General features: G+C 42.4%; 1 protein-coding gene across 17 annotated transcripts in view; it reads left to right on the plus strand.

Moving 5' to 3' along the window:
- The window catches only part of LOC110492194 (pleckstrin homology domain-containing family A member 7), a 155479-nt gene that overhangs the window by 14115 nt on the left and 127989 nt on the right, over window positions 1-13375 (plus strand). The window contains exon 1 of one of the 17 annotated variants that reach the window (XM_021566340.2): window positions 11581-11793. The exons of the other annotated variants lie outside the window; for them this stretch is intronic. Coding sequence (XP_021422015.2) covers window positions 11657-11793 — 137 coding nt within the window. The 5' untranslated portion in view covers window positions 11581-11656. Of the gene's footprint in view, window positions 1-11580; window positions 11794-13375 lie in introns of those variants that run through there. 17 annotated transcript variants of the gene reach the window in all.

Below are 13375 nucleotides of genomic sequence, written 5' to 3' on the forward strand. Positions count from 1 at the left end.
AAATCATTTTCCCGTCGACGATAGCAAGCGGCACTGGCTCTGAGGCAGCAAAGCAGCCCCAAACCACGATGCTCAACATAGACACGGAGAATACAACAATTTGTGTGTTTGAGCACACTGTTTGTCTATTTTTGTGACCTTAGATGAAGATCAGATCAAATTTGATGATCAATTGATGCAGAAATACAGGTAATTCCAAAGGGTTCACATGCAGTGCCTTGCGAAAGTATTCGGCCCCCTTGAACTTTGCGACGTTTTGCCACATTTCAGGCTTGAAACAAAGATATATAAAACTATTTTTTTGTGAAGAATCAACAACAAGTGGGACACAATCATGAAGTGGAACGACATTTATTGGATATTTCAAACTTTTTTAACAAATCAAAAACGGAAAAATTGGGCGTGCAAAATTATTCAGCCCCCTTAAGTTAATACTTTGTAGCGCCACCTTTTGCTGCGATTACAGCTGTAAGTCGCTTGGGGTATGTCTCTCAGTTTTGCACATCGAGAGACTGAAATGTTTTCCCATTCCTCCTTGCAAAACAGCTCGAGCTCAGTGAGGTTGGATGGAGAGCATTTGTGAACAGCAGTTTTCAGTTCTTTCCACAGATTCTCGATTGGATTCAGGTCTGGACTTTGACTTGGCCATTCTAACACCTGGATATGTTTATTTTTGAACCATTCCATTGTAGATTTTGCTTTATGTTTTGGATCATTGTCTTGTTGGAAGACAAATCTCCGTCCCAGTCTCAGGTCTTTTGCAGACTCCATCAGGTTTTCTTCCAGAATGGTCCTGTATTTGGCTCCATCCATCTTCCCATCAATTTTAACCATCTTCCCTGTCCCTGCTGAAGAAAAGCAGGCCCAAACCATGATGCTGCCACCACCATGTTTGACAGTGGGGATGGTGTGTTCAGGGTGATGAGCTGTGTTGCTTTTACGCCAAACATAACGTTTTGCATTGTTGCCAAAAAGTTCAATTTTGGTTTCATCTGACCAGAGCACCTTCTTCCACATGTTTGGTGTGTCTCCCAGGTGGCTTGTGGCAAACTTTAAACAACACTTTTTATGGATATCTTTAAGAAATGGCTTTCTTCTTGCCACTCTTCCATAAAGGCCAGATTTGTGCAATATACGACTGATTGTTGTCCTATGGACAGAGTCTCCCACCTCAGCTGTAGATCTCTGCAGTTCATCCAGAGTGATCATGGGCCTCTTGGCTGCATCTCTGATCAGTCTTCTCCTTGTATGAGCTGAAAGTTTAGAGGGACGGCCAGGTCTTGGTAGATTTGCAGTGGTCTGATACTCCTTCCATTTCAATATAACAGCTTGCACAGTGCTCCTTGGGATGTTTAAAGCTTGGGAAATCTTTTTGTATCCAAATCTGGCTTTAAACTTCTTCACAACAGTATCTCGGACCTGCCTGGTGTGTTCCTTGTTCTTCATGATGCTCTCTGCGCTTTTAACGGACCTCTGAGACTATCACAGTGCAGGTGCATTTATACGGAGACTTGATTACACACAGGTGGATTGTATTTATCATCATTAGTCATTTAGGTCAACATTGGATCATTCAGAGATCCTCACTGAACTTCTGGAGAGAGTTTGCTGCACTGAAAGTAAAGGGGCTGAATAATTTTGCACGCCCAATTTTTCAGTTTTTGATTTGTTAAAGTTTGAAATATCCAATAAATGTTGTTCCGCTTCATGATTGTGTCCCACTTGTTGTTGATTCTTCACAAAAAATACAGTTTTATATCTTTATGTTTGAAGCCTGAAATGTGGCAAAAGGTCGCAAAGTTCAAGGGGGCTGAATACTTTCACAAGGCACTACCTTTTCTTGCCACTGCAGTCAGTCTGTGAGAATAAGGGATGCAGGGAGTTTCTGCTGTGACTCAGCTAGGTATTTCCAAGGTTGAGGGGAGAGGGGGGACAGCTGTGCTCATAGCAGCCCAGTGGAGAGGAGGCTTGGTCAGGTCATAACCTCTACACCAGGGTTTCCAAAACTCTGTCCTGGGGCCCAACCTGGGGGCATGTTTTGGGTTTTTGCCCTAGCACTACACAGCAGATTCAAATAATCTATGCTTGCTAATGAGTTTATTTGAATCAGCTGTGTAGTGCTAGGGCAAAAACCAAAATGTGCACCTAGGTGGGGCCCCATGACCAAGTTTGAGAAACATTGCTATACACAACCTCTGCTGTCTGAAAAAGACAAGACTTCATAGTTTATATTTTATATTAGAAGGGTATTTGCATTAAGAGGGAGAATAACCAGGGGAATGAATACCTGTTAAATGTTTCCTGTAACAAAGGGTTCGTCCCAAATGGTGCCCTATTCCTTATGTAGTGTACTACTTTCGACCCAAGGCCTATAAGCCTCTGGTCAAAAGCAGTGCACTGTATAACGTGCTTCTACACCTGCATTGCTTGCTGTTTGGGGTTTTAGGCTGGGTTTCTGTACAGCACTTTGAGATATCAGCTGATGTACGAAGGGCTATATAAATAAATTTGATTTGATTTGTATAGGGTCACGGGGGCCATTTGGAACATTCAGTCCGGTGCATTTCGCTTGAACACGACTCAAGTGCTTCTTGAACAGAAACAGGTTAGGGATCCGTGAGGTTGTGACACTGATGGAGCGTCATTGATCCCACATCGTCTATGGAGAGATGGACGTAAGTGAACGAGAGGGGATTAAAAAAAATGGAAGGAGAGAAAGCGAGAAAGAAGGCTGGATTTGAAGAGGAGTGGAGTGGGTAGGTGGAGGAGAGTTGAAGATTGCAGGTGCAAGGGGACCTGAGGAGGTAGTGCCTGTGTCCAAATACACATACTAGCCTCATAAATAGTAAGCGGAGAAAGTGTGTGAAATATAAAAAAACAAAGTGCTCAATGTGTCATCTGATGTGTGATCGCGTTGATTCCCGCCAATTCCTTCGTCTTGGTACAGCGCGTCAATGTATCTGCTTCTCAGCTGTTGTCAGACACGTGAGTCAGAAAAGACGACTGAATTCTACTAGATCAAACGGCGAAATGAGTATGCAGTTTAAGTACGTGGTACGCTAGTATGGATATTCGGACACGGACAGTGAGAAAAGAGGATGGGGAGAAGAGGGCAAGAGAGGAGAATAGATGAAAAGATCGGGAAGGAGAGAGGAGGGGGGTGAGTGACTCACTGTTTCTGTTGCCTGACTCACCGGGTCTGTGTTGTGGTGCTGAGCTCGGGGAGTTATTCAGCACTACTGGCATATTATGTGGTGGGTGGGTGTACAGGAAAACCATATCAGACAATCGAACCTCAAATCACAACCTGAAGGTACATGCTACTGTACTGTTTGCTGAAGCTCAAAGCTAAGATGAAAAGCATGCAGAGAGCGTCAAGCCAAATACCGGTACTGTAACGGAAGAGTGTCACGTTCCCAATGGACTATTGTACTATGTACTGAACTATTTACAGAAGGCCTTGCTGCATCTCTGTTTGTTGAAATGTGTTTGAAGTTCAGACCAAGTAATGAGCCAATTGAAACATGCTCCTGTCATGGTGTCACAGAAGCCTATTCTTCTTATATCCCAATAGTTGGATGGGTTTGCAACCCAAATTATACCATATTCCCTATATAGTGCACTACTATTGACTAGGGTTGTAGGGTAAAAGTAATGCAATATATGGGGAATAGGGTGCAGTTTGGATAATGATAGCCCTAGATCCTAGCATTCATGAATGTTAGCAGTTGCTTTGCTGATTGATGTTCACCCATTTCAGATAGAGAGCTGGACAGTGTGTATTGTAGGTATGTGCTCAAGATTTTTACACACACAGTTACCCAGGATTCTAGAATATCTTCGCTGGTTGAAAACAGCCTCTTGTCCTCGACTTGGTTGACAGTTCTTGTGTGTGCGCGTTCGTTCGTTCAAGCTTTTGTGTCAGTATATCTCAGTGCATTCGGGAGAGTATTCAGACCCTTTGACTTTTTCCACATTTTGTTACTTTACAACCTTATTTGGACCTTAAATGGATTCAATTGGTTTTTTCCCCTTCTCTCTCAACAATGTACACACAATAACCCATAATGACCAAGCAAAAACTAGTGTTTAGACATTTTTGCAAATAAAAAAAAAATGAAATAAATTACATTTGAAATCACATAAGTACTCAGTACTTTGTTGAATCACCTTTTGGCAGCGATTACAGCCTAGAGTCTTCTTGAGTATGACACTACAAGCTTGGCACACCTGTATTTGGGGAGTTTCTCCCATTATTCTCTGCAGATCCTCTTCAGCTCTGTCAGGTTGGATGGGGAGCGTCGCTGCGCAGCTATTTTCAGGTCTCCAGATAAAACATGTTAAATGTTTTTTTTATTTGACCTTTTTATTTAACTAGGAAAGTCAGTTAAAACACGGCACTCCCAATCACGTCCGTTTGTGATACAACCTGGATTCGAACCAGGATATCGGGAGTGACGCCTCAAGCACGGAGATGCAGTGCCTTAGACGGCTGTGCCACTCGGGACCCCCCGATCGGGTTCAAGTCCGGGTTCTGGCAGGGCCTTTCAAGGACATTCTGAGACTTGTCCGGAAGCCACTCCTGCGTTGTCTTGGCTGTGTGCTTAGGGTTGTTGTCCTTTTGGAAGGTGAGCCTTCTCCCCAGTCTAAGGTCTTGAGCGCTCTAGAGCAGGTTTTCATCAAGGATCTCTCTGTACTTTGCTCTGTTCATCTTTTCCTCGATCCTGACTAGTCACCCAGTCCCTGCCTCTGAAAAACATCCCCGCAGCATGAGTCTGCCACCACCATGCTTCACCATAGGGATGGTGCCAGTTTTCCTCCAGACGTGACTTTTGGCATTCAGGCCAAAGACTTCAATCTTGGTTTCACCAGACCAGAGAATCTTGTTTCTCATGGTCTGAGAGTGTTTAGGTGCCTTTTGGCAAACTCGAAGCGGGCTGTCATGTGCATATTTACTGAGGAGTGGCATCCGTCTGGCCACTCTACCATAAATACCTGATTTGGTGGAGTGCTGCAGAGGTGGTTGTCCTTCTGGAAGGTTCTCCCATCTTCACAGAGGAACTCTGGAGATCTGTCAGAGTGACCATCGGGTTCTCGGCCGCTCTCCCCCGATTGCTCAGTTTGACCAGCCGGCCAACTCTAGGAAGAGTCTTGGTGGTTCTAAACTTCTTCCATTTAAGAATGATGGAGGCCACTGTGTTCTTTGGGACCTACAATCCTTGACACAATCCTGTCTCTGAGCTCTACGGACAATTCCTTCAACCTCATGGCTTGGTTTCTTCTCTGACATGCACTGTCAAGTGTGGGTCCTTAAATAGACAGGTCTTTTTCCAAATCATGTCCAAGGATGATCAATGGAAAAGGGATGCACCTGAGCTCAATTGAGTCTCGTAGAGGGTCTGAATACTTTTTTAAATACGTTTTTTTTTTAAATACTTTTTAAAAAATGACTAAAAACCTGTTTTCACTTTGGCTTTATCAGGTATTGTGTGTAGATTGGTGATTATTATTTTTAAATACATTTTAGAATAAGGCTGTAACTTAACAAAATGTGGAAAATGTCAAGGGGTCTGATTACTTTCCGAATGCACTGTATCTCTGGCGTGCGTGTGTAAGTGACTGTGTGCACAGGCCTGTGTGCCCCAGACCTAGGTTCAAGTACATGTTTATTTGAGTATCTGGTATAGAAGTCGATCGATTATGATTTTTCAAAAAAAAAAAAAAATTGTGTATGTATATATACTGAAGAGTCTGCTTAGGAGACAAATACTCTCAACTGTTTGAATGAAAATAGAGTTTAAGTTACATTGGACCTATATGCAGGAAATCCTATTTTAATAATGGACATGGTAAGAATTTACTACCAAAGTGCAAGTCATAATTCCCATGACACCTAGCAAAATCTGAAAAGCGGGTTCCTTCATTCATTTATTCCATAGGATATTTTTAGATTCACTTAAAATAAGGTCTGTTTCGTGTAGGCTTACACCACCGTGCCAATTTTATAACTGTGTAGATATCCATAGGACAAGGTAACTCTGATCAATATTGGATAAATATAAGCAAAGATCTTTTTTTTTTTTTTGTAGAGTGGATTTATGAAAATATGTTGACAAACGTTACCTTATCCTAGTGAGATTTACACGGGTATCAAAACGCTGAGGCGGTTTAAGCCTGCACGAAACACAGACCTTATTGGTAGTAGATCAAGACATTCTCTATGGAAGACATGAACGGTAAAATAACGAAGGAACCCCTTTCAAGTTCAGCCGCAAGTTATTACAGGCATTATAACGCGTCGACTATTTCTCTCTAAACCATATACCTTTGACTATTACGAGCCTGCTGCTGCCTACCACCCCTCAGTCAGACTGCTCTATCAAATCATAGACTTAACGATAATAAACACACAGAAAGGTCAAATCCAGAAACGATCACCTCGAAAACAAAAATGTTTATTCCGTTCCGTATTTTATCTAACGGGTGGCATCCACGAGTCTAAATATTCCTGTTAAATTGCACAACCTTCAATGTTATGTCATAATTACGTAAAATTCTGGCAAATTAGTTCGCAAAGAGCCAGGCGGCCCAAACTGTTGCATATACCCTGACTCTGCGTGCAATGAACGCAAGAGAATGGACACAATTTCACCTGGTTAATATTGTCTGCTATCCTGGATTTCTTTTAGCTAAATACGCAGGTTTAAAAATATATACTTCTGTGTATTGATTTTAAGAAAGGCATTGATGTTTATGGTTAAGTACACATTGGAGCAACGACAGTTGTTGGACTAGTTAACTGTAAAGTTGCAAGATCGAATCCCCGAGCTGACAAGGTAAAAATCTGTCATTCTGCCTCGTTCATAGGCCATCATTGAAAATAAGAATGTGTTCTTAACTGACTTGCCTAGTTAAATAAAGGTGTAAAAAAATATATATATATCGGCAAATCGGCACCCAAAAATACAGATTTCCGATTGTTATGAAAACTTGAAATCGGCCCTAATTAATCGGCCATTCCGACTAATCGGCCGACCTCTAATCTGGTATTATAAAACAAATCTGTGTATTTGAGTATTTTCAAATACACAGTCCAAAACAAGTACTTTTACTTTTATTCCCCCCAGAAATGACAGGGAACTTGCAGGTAGGTGCCTTGGTGGAAGAGTGGGGTAGCATCTCACAGCAAGAACTGACAAATCTGGTACAAACCATGAGGAGGAGATGCACTGCAGTACTTAATGCAGTTGGTAGCCACATCAGATCCTGACTGTTACTTTTGATTTCGACCCCCCCTCCCCCCCCCCCCCCCCCACACACACACACCATTTGTTCAGGGACACAATATTTCATTTCTCTTAGTCACATGTCTTTGGCACTTGTTCAGTTTATGTCTGTTGTTGAATCTTATGTTCATACACATATTTACACATGTTCAGTTTGCTGAAAATAAATGCAGTTGACAGTGAGAGGCCATTTTCTTTTTTTTGCTGAGTTTATATCTGAGAACTTTACAGTACCTGTCAAATTCCACGAGTGCAAAAGCTCTCATCAGGCAGGGTGGCTACCTTGAAGAACCTAAAACTAAAATATATTTTGATTTGTTTAACACTTTTTACTTGGTTACTACATGATTCTATGTGTTATTACATAGTTTTGATGTCTTCACTATTATTCTACGATGTAGAAAATGGTAAAAAATAAATAAAGGGAAAAACCCTTGAATGAGAAGGTGTCCAAACTTTTGACTGGTACTGTACTTCGAATGTATGTGAAAATAATTGATAGTATTTGAACCGAGGCGTGTGTGTGGGTGTTTTGTACTGATCCCAGTATATCCCTAGCCTGGTAGTGCTGTCGTGACAACGGCCCTGGGTCCCTTGTGTCTCTGTGTGTGGTGCGAGAGGCGGCACAATGACGCTGTTGTTGCCTGCTGGGGTCTCTGGTAGCAGCGGTGGTGTTGTACACATGCATTTTGATGCTGCCCCACTGGAGACTTGTTTGAGCCCTCAAACTCTCTGTGTGTGCAGTGCACTAATGATTAAGAACGCTTCTTTTAGAATGAGATCGGGTTCTCCATACAGTACAAATCCAACCTGACCCCTGAAAAAGTATGTTTGACTGGCGCCCGTAGAGCATTTCGTAAACTCGACTGCGAACTTAAAATGGAAGTCTTTCATCTTTAACGTTGTCCTGGGGCAAGTTGCCATTTTAATCTTGAATGTTTTTAAATACATCTGGACGAATCTTTTATCTCTTGGAGGATGACTGTGTACAGAATGTAATATATTTGAAAGAGAACTTGTTTTATCACCTCTGCTTGTTAATACACAAGTGTGTTGTTGACAGATGAGGCTAGTTTCGTTTGAGGTTTTTTAGTGAATATGAAATTACAGTGTAAAAATCCCCATTCGTCCGATGTTTATAAATAAATTATCCTGCCAGGATTTGCTTCCTGCAACACATGGCCTTTATATCCTAATAATTAATGAGTACTCCATAGATGCTATGATGCGTGCGTGGTCTTCTGTCCTACTCTGCATGAAACTCTATTTGTGAAGGTAGAAGCCAAGACTTTGTTAGTACTGTACAATCATTTTTTGTAATTTCATCTTGCGAGCATTGTAAGGACACTGATTTTTTTTAGGTTGAAATGGCACCCTATATAGTGAATTACTTTTGACCAGGACCCATAGTGCACTACATTTGATCAGACCCTATGTAAGGAATAGGGTGCCATTTTGGGATGTAGCCTTCGAATGACCTAATTTAGTTATTTGACTGACTGACAAGGTCTTGCGTGGGCAGAGGAAAGAGTGGACTATAAAAATATAAATGCAACATGTGAAGTGTTGGTCCCATGTTTCATGAGCTGAAACGAATGCTCCTTACACAGGAGCACCTTGTGCTGGGGACAATAAAAGGCCACTATAATGTGACGTTTTGTGTCAAAACACAATGCCACATCTTTCTTAAGTTTTGAGGGCGTGTGCAATTGGCATGCTGACTGCAGGAATGTCCACCAGAGCTGTTGCCAGAGAAAGTAATGTTCATTTCTCTACCATAAGCCGCCTCCAACATCGTTTTAGAGAATTTGGCAGTACGTGTGTGCGAGCAGTTTTCTGACGTTAACATTGTGAACAGAGTGTCCCATGGTGGCGGTGAGATTATGGTATGGGTAGGCATAAGCTATAAACTATTGCATTTTATCGATGGCAATTTGAATGCACAGAGATACCATGAAGAGATCCTGAGGCCCATTGTCATGCAATTGATCAGCCGCCATCACCTCATGTTTTGGCATGATAATGCACGGCCCCATGTCGTAAGGATCTGTACACAATTTCCAGAAGCTGAATATGGCCCAGTTCTTCCAGGGCTTGCATACTCACCAGACATGTCACCCATTGAGCATGTTTGGGATGCTCTGGATATACGTGTTTGACAGCGTGTTCCGGTTTCTGCCAATATCCAGCAACTTTGCACAGCCATTGAAGAGGAGTGGGACAACATTCCACAGGCCACAATCAACAGTATGTGAAGGTGTCGCGCTCCATGAGGCAAATAGCGGTCACACCAGATGCTGACTGGTTTTCTGATCCACGCCTCTACCTTTTTTCTTTTCTTAAGGTGTCTTTGACCAACAGATTGCATATCTTTATTCCCAGTCATGTGGAATCCATAGATTAGTGCCTAGTTAATTTATTTAAATTTACTGATTTCCTCAAATGAACTGCAACTCAGTAAAATCTTTGAAATTGTTGCATGTTGCGTTTTTTATATTTTTGTTCAGAATAAATGTAATGTTAAAATGAGCTTCTTTGTTCCTCTCCACATAGAGATGGAGAATGGCCTTTTAAAGATAAGTGTGTGTGTTTTGTATATATCTCACACCAAACAGCCCAGATGTCAGAGAAGAATTGGCTTTATTTCTTCGGTTCACCCAGCTATCTGTTCAAGTCACGCTGCGTACACCGGTCTCACCGCCCTCGCACAAGCTCAGTGTGGGATCTTTGCACGTTGTCTCCCTGGGCTGGGCGCGGTTATTTACCGTGTTGGCAGCATGGCCAGGTACGAGGCCCTGCATAAAGACACAGATCCCACCACTGTGTCGGTGTGTGTTTACGCTCAGTCTTGTGTGCCTCTGATAAAGTAATGAGTGATAAAGACTATTGCCGCTTAATGTTTTCGTTAAGTCCACCTTTCTCCTACAGGCAATATGTAACCGGGTGTGTTTATGTGTGCGAGTAAATGTATAATAGTCAAACAATGAACATTTGGACAATCGCAAACTTTTTCGCCAGTCCCCACAAGGGAAAATGGCTATTTTAGGGTTAGAATTAGGTTTAGGGGTTAGGGAAAGTAGGATTTTGAATGGGAATCAATTGTTTGGTTCCCACAGATCCACAGATGTTCCTTCAATATTGTAATTACCAGCAGAGTAATAAAAAAAAATATAAAAACAAATTAAATAAAAATATTGATCATCACTGAATTAGGGTTCCAAAATTCCTAGCTTTTCCAGAAATCCCGGGTTGGAATCAGGAGGGAATAGGCAGAAAATCCAACCAGAATTTTTGGAATACCTGGGAATTGTGAGAAAGTTACTGGAATTTTTGCATTCATATGTTGGAATGAAGTCATGCAAATCTCTTGTCTATGCCTTGGACATTGCTCTGACCCCAAACCATGTTTCTTTACCACCTACACAACATTGGGAAAGTTGAATGTGATTATTTTGGACTTGGGTGCGGATCTGGTCTAGCCCATAGAGCCACCACATTTCAATTCAAGGTGTATGCAAACAAACGCGCCTTGAAGGGTATATCAAATGAAGACCTCCCTTGAAAAGAAACGAAAATAACACCCGCCCACTTTTATGGCTGCTCTGAGTCGTAATGTAGTTTTGACCAGCGTGGGTCTCCGTCATGTAGTGTGGGATTGTCATGTGGGCCACAGGCCATAGAAATAGAGTTACTAGAGGGGTTAAAGCCCCTCCCTCATACCACTTGAATAGTGATTCCCATTCTAGTAATTATGTTTCTATGGGGGGGGGGGGGGGCTTTTCCAGTTCATCACTACATGGCTACATCTCAAGTGGCACCCTATTCCCTATTTAGCGCACTACTTTTGACCTGGGCCCATAGGGCATGTGACTTCTGCTCAGCGATATTTATTCCATAGACAAACACGAGGGGCTCGTCTGAGCAGTGTGGGGGTCTGACCATACAGAACACAGATATCGGAGGAGGACACACACAATGGAGGGATTGAGGAAGTGATGGAGAGATGGCAGATGGATGCAGTGTTGTGGCCCAAACGTCTGTCCAGTGTCCATGCTGCACCATGGGAGACAGTAGGCATTCTGTCACCCGAATGACAAATGACAAATAGTGCTTGGGCACAAAACCATTAGCATTTTGAGTCTGAGTGGAAAGAGGGGGAGAGAGAGAGAGAGAAAGAGAGAGAGGGTGTCATGTGAGAGGACAAAGACTGGGGAAGAGACAAAACGCAAAACAGAGGGAAGGGATGAGAGGGAGGACAAACACTTCATGGGACTTAGAGGAGGGGAAAAAGAGTGTGGGAGATGAAAACAGAGGGAAGGCTACATGGGGAAAGGTTAGACTAGTTTGTCCTCCTAAGGCAGAGTTGAGGGATGGGGACCTGCTTTAGCTGTGACCCGGCTAGAGACTCGGGTCCCGAACTGGTTCCCGTCAAGCGTCACGTCACCCAGCCGAGACGAACCAAGGCTATCGCTAGCGTAGATCGATGGGATCTGATATGCAACACCAGGTAAACATAGAATACTTAACTTTTTTTTAAATACGTTCCTTATATTGGCACCTAATTCAGTATTTTGTATGTCTATATATATTTTTCTAATTCAGTTTTGCCGAACCTTAATAGCAGGGTTTTGTTCCTTAGGCACCAAACGGAAGAAAACAGACTGAAACAGGGAGGTACTATCTGGACTGGTCCAATAAGAAACGCTCATTTGTTTTCTTAAATGTTTTAAAAAAAATGTTTTTACATTAAACACAACCCAGTGGTAGTGTTAGATACAGTAGAAATGAATTGATATTGACCGGGGAGGCAGCAGCAGCGAGGCGAATGAACTGCTCCATTACAGCTTGTTACATCACCCCTGGTTTGTTTTTGAGGTGTAGCGGTATCCTGCGTCGTACATCACACTCCACAGGCACTGACATCTGCTTCACTCTGTTTTAACTGCACATGTACACAGTCAACCGCGCCCACAAACACATGCATGCATTCATACATAGTCAGTCGCACACATGCAACCACACACGTACCCGTGCATACGCACACACACGCAACCTAACGGCATCCGCAGAGAGCAAACATTGGCTTAATTCGGGGTGGCAAGAGGCATTTGACAGCTTTACTAGCACGCTCAGCACTTTTCCCACTCCCACTCACCCAAGCCAGCCCACAACACAGGTGGATACCTTCTCATCGTAGCAGTCTGATAGAACAGACCTCGTTATCCAAGCTGTGATTTGATTATCTGTCCGACGGCCGTTTCGAATGGGATTCAGTTGAATCCAGTTTGAAAATGTGGCTCACATTGCTAATTTTAACAGTTCTCTTTTTAGTGTGGCATAGATATGGCAATGACTCTGGTAAATTATACAGCAGTGTTGGTTGGGCATCGCTATAAGACCGATCTTCAGCTATGTCTCCAGTTTCTGTTCAGAAAAACTTTTAACATGCAAATCATTGATGACAAGGGCCAGATTCCTTCGAACCAGGGTTGTCAAACTCATCCCACGAAGGGCCTAGTGTCTGCAGGTTTTTGTTTTTCTTTCATTTTAGACCTAGACTTATTATTATTATTATTTTTACTAATTAGTGACCTTAATTCATCAATCAAGTATAACTGTCTCAAATGTAGAACTTAGATTTGTATAATCAAACAATTGCTGCTACTGAACATAGTGGCAGATCACTGGATTCAATATATATGCAAACACAACACTGCCAAGCCAGTGATAAGAAAACGCCCCTGCGGATTCCTGCCTGCCTCTTATGGCACTCATTTGATTATTAACTTGGCTTCCACGTACTGTGCGATTTATTCACCATCAAACAGTGGGTTGAAATGAAATGCAAAACCTTACTTTTTAAAATATTTTTATCAACACCACGATATCAGGAGGAGGAAATTAGCCTTTTATGCATTTTCATTCAGATATGAGAGATGGAAATTAAATGGAAATTGTTCCGACTGTAAGGAAGGCAATTAGGATATGGATTATCCAAGGTATCTGAGGTCGATTACTCTCCTGGGCGTTGTGAGTTCTTAATCTTGTTTAGCCGGGGGGGGGCACAGGACGAGGGTCCCACTATGTGT

The sequence above is a fragment of the Oncorhynchus mykiss genome, chromosome 2 (assembly GCF_013265735.2).
Source record: "Oncorhynchus mykiss isolate Arlee chromosome 2, USDA_OmykA_1.1, whole genome shotgun sequence".
Taxonomy (NCBI): domain Eukaryota; kingdom Metazoa; phylum Chordata; class Actinopteri; order Salmoniformes; family Salmonidae; genus Oncorhynchus; species Oncorhynchus mykiss.